Consider the following 13,700-nt stretch of genomic DNA (forward strand, 5'->3'; position numbering starts at 1 on the left):
CTCATCCCCAGAATGTTCCAGGCATTCCCACCTCCACCCTGTGCTCACACGTTTACCCCACCCTGATGCTCTTTTCTCTGTGCCCTGTCTGCTACTGCCCTTCTGAGACTCCTTTCCAGTCCCTCTGCCCCCAGAAAGTATGGTCCCCCCATCCCAGGTCTCTTGAGCACATGCTCATCGCCATCCCCCATCCCGACCCCTACAGCCTTCTCCCATTGGCCTGTGTGTGAATGTGTCTGCCTGGCAGCGTGGGAGTTCCCAGACTGGGGCCAGGGCTCTTCTCCCTCCCCAGCAGACCTTGCGACAGGACTGGCCCGGGCCTTAGTGATAACACTGGAAGTAAGTGAGCTCTGCTCCCCCGGACTTCTCCATTCACTCCTTTCCCTCATCTTGGACGATGTACTTGGACACAGGGGCAGGAGAAAGAGTGAAAGGGACCCCCACAGACTAATGAGAAAAAATGCACTCCTTTATTCCCTGTGGGAGAGACTGTTCAGGGAGCCTCCAGCATACGTCCTGGGGTGTAGGCTTGGTCTTAGGGCCCCAGCAAGGCTGGGGCAGCAGTCAGGACTCTGCTGGCCCCAGGGCAGGGCAGGTCCAGGTGGGGGCCGCTGCCCCTTCCTCAGAGCTTCTCCAGGTAGGAACCAGGGACGAAGCCACGCTGCCCATTCCGTTCCACTGTCCACCAACCATCCTCCCCTTCCAGGATGACTTCCAGGATGTCTCCCGCAGAGATATTCAACTCGTCGGAATTCTGGGCAAGAGAATGAAAGTGCATTGGGCTGGAGGGGCCCTTTCAGGGGGGCTCTGGTGGGCACCCCCACCCCAGCAGTAAATGGGAACTTGTCTCCCCGGTGGGCCAGGTCTTCAGAGCCGCACCTGGCCTCCTGGAGCCACAAGACGAGGCTGCTCTGGCTGGGGCAGCCTCCGGAGACATGTAGGGTGTGGGGTGTCTTGTGGGACTCGGCCTCCTGCCCTCCTTGGTTTGTTATTTTTAGGCCTTCCTCACCCTGAGGCTTCTTCCCCCACTTTCCCCCCTGCTGCCCACTCTCCCAGCTCTGCTTACACAGGTGTGTTGGCCACGCTCCGAGCCTTCTCAGGCGCACCGCACACAGCCTCCCCACTGCTGCCGAGCCAGCCCCTGTCACGCAAGCACACTCCCATTCTCCTGGCCTGTCCCCCCTCTGACCGAGAACCAGGCTTTGGGAGTCTGCACAACCCAGGGCACAGCCTGCCTGCCCCGAGGGGATTCTTGGCTTCCCTCTGTGTGGACTGAGGGGGGCTCTACCACATCCACCAAAGCAGGGAGCAGATTGGACTCTCAAGGATCTCAGAGCACCCGTCCTATGGCCTCTTGACCCATCCTTTCCCCATGGACCTCAGAAGACCAACCCGAGGTCTCGTTCTTGGCGCCTGTGGCCCCAGTCTGAGGGCACAGGGTCTGACCCTTGGTCCATCTCCTGCAGGTTGCCCCAGGTGCTGTCAGCGTGCCTGCACATGCACACCCAGGCACACAGTGTCCGTGAATGCCTGGACACCACGCGTGTGTGAGAACAGTTTCGGGCACAGGCCCTCGTACCCGTCCCACATTTGCTTGGCAGATACGCAGCCACTGCCAAGTGCTGGGTGCTATTCTAGGGGCACACGCCCCAGCTCACTCCACACTCTGGCCTGCCTGTGCCTGCCTGAGGAGAGGGGGTGAGGGCCTCACCTGGGCCGTGTAGTCGTAGAGCACCCTGTAGCCCTGTGCTGGCACGCTTGGGGGGCCCGGCGCCTCCTGCACCGTGATGGCAGAGTAGACAACCTCACTCCGTTCAGGGGTTGGGGTCAGGGTCTCTGTGGAGGCGGAGAGCAAGGTGAGGCTTGGAGCCTACCCCTTTCAAAGGCAGTGATCCCGGAGGCCCCCCTGGCACGGAGCTTCTCCTGACTTGGCTCAGCCTCCCCCCAAAAGCAGTTAGAGAACCCGTCTGTGCCACAAAGGAGTCCTCTCCTTTCCCCTGGGCTCAGTTGCTTGGGGGCCCCCACATCACTCCCAGTAACCTGCAGAGGCTGCCAATGATGCGGTCTTGGGACTTCCGTGTAGCAGCCCGGAGAACCTGGGGGCAAGAAGCAAAGCAGGTAGGGAGGGAGAGGGATTCAGCAAAGCCCCAGGGCTTGGGGCCATCTGGCCTCTAGGCACAGAGTGACATGAGTGCCCGTCAGGCCTGAGGGTGGTCCTTCCCCTGCCTCACCCTCCTAAGCCTCCTCAGCCTGCTTTTTGCAGGCTCTCTTCACTGCATTCCCAAGGCCCTGAGCCCCCAGACTTCTCCATCCGCCTTCTAACCCCCACAGGTGAAGGGGCTGCCCTCCAGAGTTCAGCCCGCTTGGGCCTTGCTGGGACCTTCACCTGCCTGGGCCCAGTCAGACCTCCTCCCTGCGCTCCACCATGACCTGGCCAGCCCAGCCACTCCCTGACCATGGGAAGTAGGGACTCCAATGTCCATGTGAGCACTAGGAAGCAGTGCCAGGCTAATTCACCCCTTCCCTTGTGCCTGGCTCATGCCTGGACTGAGCGGCAGCCATGAGGGTTTGCTGCATAAAAAGACCAGAGCCAGCAAGAGGCAGACCCTGGGGGCATTGGGGAGACAGACATGGGTACCCACAAAGCAGGCAGTGCTGAGGGCTGTGTAAGTAGAGGCTGATGCTATTCCTAGCCTCTGGAAAGGCTTCCAGGTGGGGTTGAGTCCTGAAAGACAGCTTTATTTAAGTTTATTCATTTATTTTGAGAGAGAGAGAAAGAGCAAGTGGGGGAGGGGAGAGGAGAGAATCCCAGGCATGACCTGAGCTGACGTCAGATGCTTAACTGAGCCACCTAGGTGCCCCCTGAAAGAAAGCTTTAACAGACAGAGATGGTGCAAGGCATAGCCTGTGAGTGGCTGTGAGGTGCAAGGGGGCTGCCCAGGATACATGCGCAGGATAGAAACACATGGACATGGGTGTGTGGACCCGGACTGATGATGATACGGGCTGTGCAGGTTCAGCACCAATGACAGAGTCCTGCCCTTACCCAGAGTCAGGGTAAAAGTCGGCAGGGTTGTGGCTGGGAGGAGCAGAGCTCGTGGAGGCTGCTGCCCGTTTCCCCAGCTTTGTCTATACCTGTGACACTTTACTCACTTCCCGGCCACTGGCCCACCCCTCCTCAGCTGTACGTGGCTTCTAGCTCTCCCCTGCTTTGGCTCCTGCCCATCCCCTCCAGTAGCCAGGCCTCCTCCACCTGGTGGGACCGCTCTCTCATCAAGGCACCCGTGTCAGTCCTTTCTTGACGCTGTCCCAGGTGAGCTTTTCCATCAGGTGTTTAAATGACCATCTGTGCTGAGACCCAGGTCCTTCCTAGGGTTGCAAGGAGGCCTGAGTCCCCCAAGACTACACTAAGACTGAGGGTGTGACTGCCCTCCCTTGGGGCCTTTGCTTTCTCACGGTTCCTGGAGGGGCATGCTGTGCCCCTGGGTCACTCCCTGTCTCCAGAGGTGTCCCACAGGGGAGGCTTCAGGAGTTCCCGAAGCCTCAGAGATAAGCTGTCCTCAGGGAGCTGAGAGGTCCATCAACCCCATCCTCATCCTTACCTACCTCCTGAAGGCAGGGCCTTCTCTGCACGAGGCTGGATGGAGAGAGGGCATCACAGGGGCCTCAGGGTGGGAGTGGGGCACAGGCACCACATGAAACCCACAGATGCAGACTCCTCCCACACACACACAGGGCACGTGGCCCCTTCAGGAACTTGGGTGCTCTCAATGAGCTGTCACCATTGTCACCTAAGGCCTGAACCAAGAGGGTCTTTGGATTCTGAGTCTGACCCCAATGACTTCTGGGCTCTGGACCTGGAGAAGGTGACTTGTGCAGGTGACACAGTGATGCATGGCACTAGGATCCTCTGCGGCCAGGCCAGGGAAGGGGCCCTGAAAGGCCTGGGGAATTCTCCCAGAGCACTGTCTATAAGGTCTGCTCTTGTGTCCTGATCCTGCATGAGCAGGAGTGTCACTACCACAGCATGACAGTCAAGGGTACCAACCCAGGCTAGCAGCAGGGCCCAAGGGACAAGGAAGCCAGCCTGGGGCCTCCCTGGAGCTCTGAGCGCAGTCACCGGCAAGTAAATGGGGTGTGATTATTTGCTTAATGTCTGGGTCCCTTTGGACTGAAAGTGTCATGAGTCCAAAATGAGGCTGTCCTGTCCCCAAAGAATGCCCAACACCTAAACCCAGCACTAGGCCCGCAGTAGGTGCTCAGTAAATACACGTGGGAGAAACACTTGGAGGAGGAGGGGCCGGACCCACTTCCTGGCACTTCCTCAGCCCCATCTGGCACCTCACCTCTTTATCACACCGCAAGATGGTTGTACGCCAGGGCTGCCGGATGAGGGCGCGACCTCCCGATCGTAATAGTTCTGGTAGGGCACCGGAGCTGTGGGCAGCAAGCCTGTGAGGCCCAGGGTGACCGAGGGCAGGGCAGGCGGGACCTGCACCACCTGATACCCGACTTGTCCCCATCCAGAGACCCAGACGGGGGCCCCACTTACCCACTCTGGCCCTAGCCTGCCTCGGTGCTTGGGGAGGGGGCCTCTCTCACTTTGATGAGACACACCCCACTGTGGGCACCACTGAGATCAAATATTCTGGGCTCATGATTTAGTGGAACCAAACCGGCTGTAAGAAGGCTCCCGCCTCTATTTCCCCTTCTGAGAGTTGTGTTCTTAAGCACTGTGCCATCTCTGCTTCAGAGGAGGCAGCAGGCCAGGGTCCTGACCAGGGGGTTGCCCCATCCCTGACCCCTCCTTGGGGTCTGGCCCAGGGTCCTTCACCCAGAAGGGAGCTGTGAGCCTTGTCCTGGCAGTTGAGGCTCAGAGAACTGGGGCCAGGCCTCTTAGGGACAGATGGGCCTGGCCCCAGAGGCTACCTGCAGGCCGGGCCTCACCCGGGGGCTCAGTGCCTGTGCTCTTGGCCTGGATAAAGCCATCGATGTCGGCTTCCACGCTGCAGCCTTCTAGCGTCACCCGCACCTCCTCGTAGAGCTGGCAGTGGGAAGAGCAGAGGCTGAGGGATCAGGCCTCACCTTGGGGCCTACCCTCTTCAAAGCCCTGCTCCTCAGTGGGTGTGAACTCTGGCCAGGGGCCTCCACCCCACCAGCCTCCTCACGGGCCCTGTGCGCACAGCTCAGTGCCTGCATTTGGGGGCCTTGGCGTGGAACTGAGAGGTCAGAACCCTGGCTGACAGATTCTTCTACTTCCTGAACACACAAGGTGTGCACAAGGTCCTATGCAAGGGACTTATCTCACTCCTGTCCTCTGAAGAAGACACCACTTTCCCCATTTTATAGATGAGGAAACTCAGAAAGGGGAAGAGATTTGCCCAAGGTTGCAGAGCAAGAATTCAGTGTAGCCAGGCTTTGCATTAATGAGAGGATCCAAAGCCCCCATTCCTTCCTCTGCCACAAGGAGACCACCAGTCCATGGTCCAGGCAGAAGGGTTCAGGCAAGTAACAACAGTGGGCATCAGGGAGTCTGGGCTGCCTCAAGAGAGCTCATGGCTCTCAGGCTCCACTAACAGAGGTCAGAGCCCCTCGTGTGGAAGTGGGGGCCCCTCTCTGCTGGGGGAACCCACCCCAACACTCCTGGCATGTAGAGTTCAGTAAGGGGAACCAGGACACCCCAGGGAGTTGGGGGGCAGAGGAGGGACTGGACCTTGGCTCTTACAAGCACCAGGCCTGGAGTAGAGCAGCCCAGTGTCCTCCAGCCTCTCTGCAAACCTCTGAGGGGCAGTGTCAAAGGGCAGAAGCTCCCTTCTGACCCCAACAGGAAGCAGGTGCTCTGTGGCCTTGAGAGCAGAGCCAAGGACCTGGGAGCAGGGGTGAGCAAAGAGGCAGATGCCAGGGTAACCACAACAGCAGTCTTCCAGGCAAGGAGACCAGGGCCTTGTACTGAGTCCCCTGTCCTTTGGGGCTCCAGGGGCAGAGGCTAAGCCCTGAGCTGTTTGTTGATGGACTCAGACGGACCTGGGCATGCTGTCGCCTGGAGTCTGCCCTATCTGCACACCTCCACCCCCAGCTCACTCTCTGCCCCGCCCTGTCCTTAGTCCCCCACCTCATCGTCCTTGACACACTGCAAGGAGAGCTGGTTACAGTGCACCCACAGCGCATTGCGAAGGATGGTCAATCGATCAAACTCTTGCAGCTGGAAAGCCTGCGAGGTGGAGATGGGATGGAGGTGAGAAGTGAGGAGAGGCTTGCAGGGTCAGGCCAGACTGGGCCCCACTCAGCTACCGTGGCACTGACTAGCCACACGCCCCCCCACTGCTGAAAGCCAAGTCCAAAGGAAATGCCCTTCTTGGAGGATCCCCACACCCACCTTTGTGCCAGCCCCTGAGGCTTCTGGTTCCTGCCCTCACCCTTCCTCCAGTCTCCATCACATGCTAGAAAAAAAGCCCTTGGGCATTGTTGTGAGAGGAGAACTGGACCCGGAGTCCTAAGGCCTATCTCCCAGGTCTTGTCCACCAGCAGGACCCAGGGAAGCTATGGGCTTTTTCTGAGCCTCAGGGCCGGCTTCAGCAAAAAGGGGTGAAGGATGCCTTACTCCCCATCAGGGCATAATGCCAGATGGGGAGCTCCCTGGGACAGGGGCCCAGCACAGGGCCTGGGGAGAGAGCAGATGGGTGAATGAATAAAGGAATGAGGCCTTCCTCCCACTACTGCCTCACTTTCCCCCATGAAGCAGCTGGAGGGATGGACAGCCTTCTCATTTTGCAGCAGGAGAAGCAGGCCTCATGCCCACAGTCACTCACCTCACAAGTGGTCCGGTGCTCCTGCTCCCACTCACCCCGCACCTTCTCCAACTGCTCGATGTTCTGCCTGTACACTCGCTCTGGAAGCACAGGTGGTCCTCAGAGAGGTCAAGGCCTAGACACCCACCCCCAACCTCCACCCCTTTGCTCCCTCAGTGCCCCTGCACAGAGTGCCCTCCTGCCCCAAGTCCTCGGAGTCCCTCCTCCTGCCTCAGAGAGACCTGCCCTGGCTTCTGGTGCCTCATCCAAAAGCCTGTCAGCCTTACTCTGGTACTGCTCTTTTTGGAGGTGACTCTTAGCTCCCTGCTGTGCTCTGAGCTGCCCAGGGTTGCAGTAGAGCCCACACCTCAAGATCAGAGTCTAAACCTTTGCCACCCCCAGGTCCTACCCTCTCACAATTTCTAGATGGGAAACTGAGGCTTGGAAAGGGCAGCATTGAAGGCGGGGGGGTGGGGGTGGAGCAGGGGAGCTGTTGAGTTGGAACCCAGCAGGCTGGGTTCCATGACCTCCGTTCCCAGAAATCTGAGGGACACCTATCTGCCAGCCAAGGCAGCAGCTGGGTTCTGGGAGAAGCAGAGAAAAAGGGAGAACATTTTCAGGGGGCATTTCAGGGGTGAGCTCTCTGCCCTAGGAGGTGTACCAACAGAGATGAAGTGTGTTGGGAAGGTTCTGGCATCAGATGAAGGATAGAGGAGACAGAAACCCAGAGAAGGCTGTGTGTGTGTGTGTGTGTGTGTGTGTGTATGTGTATAAGAGAGAAATGATGAACAGGTCTGTCTCCCATGATGCTCACCACACTTGAGAGAAGAGTGGATAAACTCAGAACTTAAAGAGATAGAAGATATTAAAAAAAGAACCAAACAGAGCTGAAGAATGTAATAACTAAATGAAAAATACACTAGAGGCAATCCACAGCAGATTAGGGGATGCAAAAGTACAGATAAGGTAGTAGAAAATATCCAAGTGGAACATCAAAAAATTAGTTTTTATTTTTATTTATTTTTAATTTTTTTATGTTTATTCATTTTTGAGAGACAGAGACAGAGCATGAGTGGGGGAGGGGCAGAGAGAGAAGGAGACATAGAATGTGAAGCAGGCTCCAGGCTCTGAGCTGTCAGCACAGAGCATGACACGGGGCTTGAACTCATGAACCGTGAGATCATGACCTGAGCCTAAGTCGGACACTTAACCAACTGAGCCACCCAGACACCCCAAGAAAATAACTTTTTAAATGAGGATAGGTTATGGGGCATCTGGGTGGCTCGGTCAGTTGAGCGTCTGACTCTTGATTTTGGCTCAGGTCATGATCTCACAGTTCATGAGATCGAGCCCCACATCAGGCTCTGTGCTGACAGCAAGGAGCCTGCTTGGGATTCTCTCTCCCCCTCTCTCTCTGTCCTTCCCTTGTTTGTGCTCTCTCTCTCTCTTTCTCTCTCTCTCTCAAAATAAATAAATATACATGAGCAAAAAAAATTTTTAAATGAGGACAGGTTAGGGGACATCTGGAACATCAGGTGTCCTATATTTGCATTTTAGGGGTCCCAGAAGGAAAAGAGAGAAGGAAACAGAAAACTTATTTGAAGAAATAATAGCTGAAAACAACCCTACCATGGGGAAGGAAACAGACATCCAGGTCCAGGAAGCACAGAGAGCCTCAAACAAGACAAACCCAAGGAGGCCCACACCAAAACACATAATCATTACAATGTCAAAAATTAAAGCTAGAGAATCTTAAAAGCAGCAGGAGAAAAACAACTAGTTATATATACACGAAAAACCACAAAGTTATCAGCTGACTTTTTAGCAGAAATTTTGCAGGCTAGAAGGGAGTGATAAAATGCTGACAGAAAAACAAAAAAAAAACCCCTAAAACCAAGAATACTCTACCTGACAAGCAGTATAATCAATTATATCTACAAAAATTGGTCAAGAAATATACAAAATAAAAAAGATGTAAAATATGACATCATACATATGAAATGTAGAGGAGGGAGTAAAAATGTAGTGCTTTTAGAACGTGTTGGAACTTAAGTGACCATCAATGTAAAATAAATTACTCTATTCGTAGAATGTTATACATGAACCTCATAATAATCATAAACCCAAACCTATAATATTAACAAAAAGAGAAAAGAACCCAGTCATCAAACCACAAGGGAAGAGAGCAAAACTACAAACACATCCAGGAAACAGTTAATAAAATGCCAATAAATGCATGCCTGTCAATAATTACTTTAAATATAAATGGACTAAATGCTCCAGTCAAAAGACATAGGGTGACTGAATGGATAAAAAAACAAGACCCAGCTATATGCTGCCTAGAAGAGATTCATTTCAGACTTAAAGACACACACAGGTTGAAAGTGAAAGGATAGAAAAAGATTCCATGCAAATGGAAGCAAAAACAAAATAAACAAAAACACAACTGGGGTAGAAATACTCCTATGAGGCAAAATAGACTTTTTAAAAAGATGGTAACAAGAGACAAAGAAGGGCATTATACAATGATAAAGGGATCAGTCCAACAAGAGGATGTAACAATTGTAAATAGCCACACACCCAATACAGAGACACCTAAATGTAAAAAGCAAATAATAACAAACACAAAGGGAGAAGTACAATAATATTAGGACACTAACACTCCACTTACATCATGGGTAAATCATCCAGACAGAAAATCAATAAGGAAATGATGGCTTTGAATGATACTTTAGGCCAAATGAACTTAGATATGTGCAGAAGATTCCATCCCAAACCAGCAGAATACACATTCTTTTCAAGTGCACATGGAACATTCTCCAGGATAGATAGATCACATGTTAGGCCACAAAACAAGTCTTAGTAAATTTAAGAATATTGAAATACTATCAAGCATCTTTTCTGATCACAACAGTATGAAACTTGGAATCAATTACAAGGAAAAAATACAAACACATAGAGGCTAAACAACCAATGGGTCAATGAAGAATTCAAAAAGGAAATTAAAAAAAATACCTGGAGATGAATAAAAATGGAAACAACATTTCAGAATCTTTGAGAGATGGCAGAAGCAATTCTAAGAGGGCAATTTATACCAATACAGGCCTACCTCAAGAAATAAGAAAAACCTCAAATAAACAATTTAATCTTACATCTAAAGGAACTAGAAAAAGAGCAAACAAAGCCAAAAGTTAGTTGAAGGAAGGAAATAATAAAGATGAGAGTGAAAATAAATGAAATAGAGACTTAAAAAAATCAGAAAAGTCAATAAAACTAAGAGCTGTTACTTTGAAAAGGTAAACAAAATTCATAGACCTTTATCCAGACTCATCAAGAAAGAAAGAAAGAGAAATCAAAAAATAAAATCAGAAATGAATGCGGAGAAGTTACAACTGACACCAGAGAAATACAAAGGATTGTAAGAGACTACTAGAAAAAAACAGATGCAGAAAAGCCATTTGAAAAAATTCAACATCCAGTCATGATAAAAACTCTCAACAAGTGGGTTTAGAGGGAACATACTTCACCATAATAACCCACAGCTAACACCACAGTCAATGGTAAAAAGTTGAAAGCTTTTCCTCTAAGATCAGGAACACAACAAGGATGCCCATTTTTATTCAGCATAATATTGGAAGTCCTAGCCACAACAATGAGAAAGGAAAAAGAAATACCCAAAATGATATGGAAGCAGTAAAACTGTCACTGTTTGCAGATGACATGATAGTATACATAGAAAACCCTAAAGCTTTCACCAAAAAACTATTAGAACTAGTAAATGAACTTAGTAAAGTTGCAGAATACAAAATTAATACACAGAAATCTGTTGTGCCTCCATATACCAATAATGAAGTAGTGGAAAGAGAAATTAAGAAAATAATCCCATTTATAATTGCACCAAAAAGAATAAAGTACCTAAAAATAAATTTAATCAAGGAAATGAGAGACCTGTACTCTGAAAACTAAGGCATTAATGAAAGAAATTAAAGACGACACAAATAAATAAATGGAAAGATAGTCCATGTTCACGGATTATAAGAATTAATATTATTAAAATGTCACACTACCCAAAGAAATCTACAGATTCAATACAAACCCTGTCAAAACACCAACATTTTTCACAGAACCAGAAAAAATCCTAAAATTTGTATGGAACCACAAAAGACCCCAAACACCAAAGCAATCTTGAGAAAAAAGAACAAAGCTGGAGGTATCACAATCCAGACTTCAAACTATACCACAAAGCTATAGTAATCAAAACAGTATGGGACTGGCACATAAACAGACCCATAGGTCAATGGAACAGAATAGAGAGCCCAGAAATTAACTCATGCGTATATGGTCAACTAATCTATGACAAAGGAGGTAAGAATATACAATGGGGAAAAGACAGTCTCTTCAACAAATGGCATTGGGAAAACTAGACAGCTACATGCAAAAGAATGAAACTGGATTACTTCCTTATACCATACAAAAAAATAAACTCAAAATGGGTTAAAGGCCTAAATGTAAGACCTGAAACTATAAAAGTCCTGAAAGAAAACATAGGCAATAAACTCTTGGACGTCAGCCTTAAGAGTACTTTTCTGGATCTGCTTCTTCAGGCAAGGGAAACAAAAGCGAAAATCAACAATTGGAACTATATCAAACTAAAAGCTTTTGCACAGCTAAAGGAAACAATCAACAAAATGAAAAGACAACCAAATGAATGGGAGAAGATAAGGGGGTGATACCCAAAATACATAAAGGACTCATACAACTCAACATAAAAAAAAAATCTGATTTAAAAATAGGCAGAGGCCTGAATAGACATTTTTTCCAAAAATGACATACAGACGACCAAAAGACACTTGAAAAGATGCACAAATCATTAATCATCAGGGAAATGCAGATCGAAACCACAATGATATATCACCCCATACCACTCAGAATGGCTAGTATAAAAACAACAACAACAACAACAACAACAACAAGTGTTGGCAAGGATGCAGATAAAGGGAACCTACTTGCACTGTTGGTGGGAAGGCAAACTGGTGCAGCCACTCTGGAAAACAGTATGGAGCTGCCTCAAAAATTAAAAATGGAAATACCAATTCAGTAATTCTACCTCTGGGTATTTACCTGAAGAAACTGAAAACACGAATTTAAAAAGATATATGCATCCCTGTGTTTACTGCAACATTATTTACAAGAGTCAAGATGTGGAAGCAACCTAAGTGTCCATTGATAGATGGATGGATAAAGAAGATGTACAATGGAATATTACTCAGCCATAAAAAGGAATGAAATCTTGCCACTCATGACAACACGGATGAACTTAGAGGGTTATGATGCCAAGTGAAATAAGTCAGACGGAGAAAAACAGATGCCATATGAATTCACTTTATGTGCGGAACTTAAAAAACAAAACAAACAGCAACAACAAAAAACAGATATAGAGTCATAAAAATAGAGAACTGGTGGTTGCCAGAGGGCAGGGGGTTGGGGGATGCAAAATAGGCGAAGGGGATTAAGAGGTGTAAACTTCCATTCATAAAAGAAATAAGTCACAGGGATGAAAAGTACAGCAGAGGGAAGAGAGTCAATAATAGTGTAATGACACTGGTGACAGACGGTAACACTTATCATGGTGAGCACTGCACAATGTTTATAATTGTCGATTCACTACGTTGTACACCTGAAATTGATATGATATTGTAGGTCAACTATACTTCAATTGAAAATCTAAAAATTTAAAAGAGATATAATTAGAGGTGCCTGGGTGGCTCAGTCAGCTAAGTGTCTGACTTCGGCTCAGGTCATGATCTCATGGTTTGTGAGTTCGAGACCCACGTTGGGCTCTGCGCTGACAGCTCAGAGCCTAGAGCCTGCTTCAGATTCTGCGTCTCCCTCTCTCTCTGCCCCTCCCCTGCTCACACTCTGTCTCTGTCAAAAATAACATAAATAAATAACATAAATAAATAAATGAATGGGGGACGATTATAGCAGTCATCTCATAGGACTGCTGTGTTGTGCAGACTGGTTGAAACATGCAAAGTACCAAGAACAGTCTTGGCAAACGGGAGAACACCAATGTTTTTATTTTACTTGCGTGATCGTGTGAGACTGGTAAGCATATGACTCTGTACAGTCCTGCATGAATGTGTGTCCCCGGGGTGAGGAAAGTGTGGGGTGGGGCAAGGGACAGGCCTGTCTGGGCTGCCATCCCAGGGCAGAGGAAGTGGGCCAGGCCGCGTACCTGCCTCCGTGGCTGAGTCCTTGCACTGCTTGGCTTTGTTCTGGCTCTGAGGAGACAGAGGAAAAGCAGTGCTGAGCTGGCCCCAGCGCTCGGGCTCCCAGCCTTCCTGGGGGGCTCTGAGGTGCTTCTATCCCACCCTTCCTGAGCCACCCAGGGGGACACTTAGGAGCCAACTGTGGGCAAGTTCTACCATTTACTCCAGCCTCACCCCACAAAGGACCACAATCAAAAAGCGTCCAATTAAAAAAATAAAAATAAATGCATAACCCGTGCAGATACATGTGAAAACTGGATATGAAGATCAGAGGGAGAAATATGGACTGGGGCCAGGTCCCATGGCCCTGGCCACCTCTGAACCCACCAGCTGGGACGTGGGCCCTGCCCTTACCTTGTTGCCCCTAATTCACCCACAGTTCTCTGCCCTTTGTGGGCCTCAGCTTTCCTGTCTGTGCAATGGCTGAAATATGTTCTTGGGCCCTGGTGCCTCTGATGCCTCACCCTGGCCCAGGGGCCAAAACAGTCAAGATCTTGGGCTCTGGATGACCTGGGTGTGTATCCTTTCTTTATTCTTTCTTGGATCTGACACCTTGGACAAGCCACCCACTGTCTCTGGGCCTCGGTTTCCTCTCTGTGGCATGGGTCTCCTGAGCCTGTCTCCAAGGGTTATGTGAGAG

General features: G+C 49.9%; 1 protein-coding gene across 1 annotated transcript in view; it reads right to left on the reverse strand.

Moving 5' to 3' along the window:
* Positions 1 to 448: 448 nt before the first annotated feature.
* The window catches only part of PSTPIP1 (proline-serine-threonine phosphatase interacting protein 1), a 46,147-nt gene continuing 32,895 nt past the window's right edge, over positions 449 to 13,700 (reverse strand). The window contains exons 7-14 of the mRNA XM_040492186.1: positions 13,027 to 13,128; positions 6,810 to 6,889; positions 6,113 to 6,211; positions 4,948 to 5,044; positions 4,347 to 4,437; positions 2,041 to 2,096; positions 1,712 to 1,836; positions 449 to 754 (exon numbers count right to left, since the gene is read on the reverse strand). Of these exons, the coding sequence (XP_040348120.1) occupies positions 623 to 754; positions 1,712 to 1,836; positions 2,041 to 2,096; positions 4,347 to 4,437; positions 4,948 to 5,044; positions 6,113 to 6,211; positions 6,810 to 6,889; positions 13,027 to 13,128 (782 nt within the window). The 3' untranslated portion in view covers positions 449 to 622. The remainder of the gene's footprint in view (positions 755 to 1,711; positions 1,837 to 2,040; positions 2,097 to 4,346; positions 4,438 to 4,947; positions 5,045 to 6,112; positions 6,212 to 6,809; positions 6,890 to 13,026; positions 13,129 to 13,700) is intronic.

The sequence above is a fragment of the Herpailurus yagouaroundi genome, unplaced genomic scaffold, assembly GCF_014898765.1.
Source record: "Herpailurus yagouaroundi ecotype Mexico unplaced genomic scaffold, PumYag 184, whole genome shotgun sequence".
In the NCBI taxonomy this organism is placed as follows: Eukaryota; Metazoa; Chordata; class Mammalia; order Carnivora; family Felidae; genus Herpailurus; species Herpailurus yagouaroundi.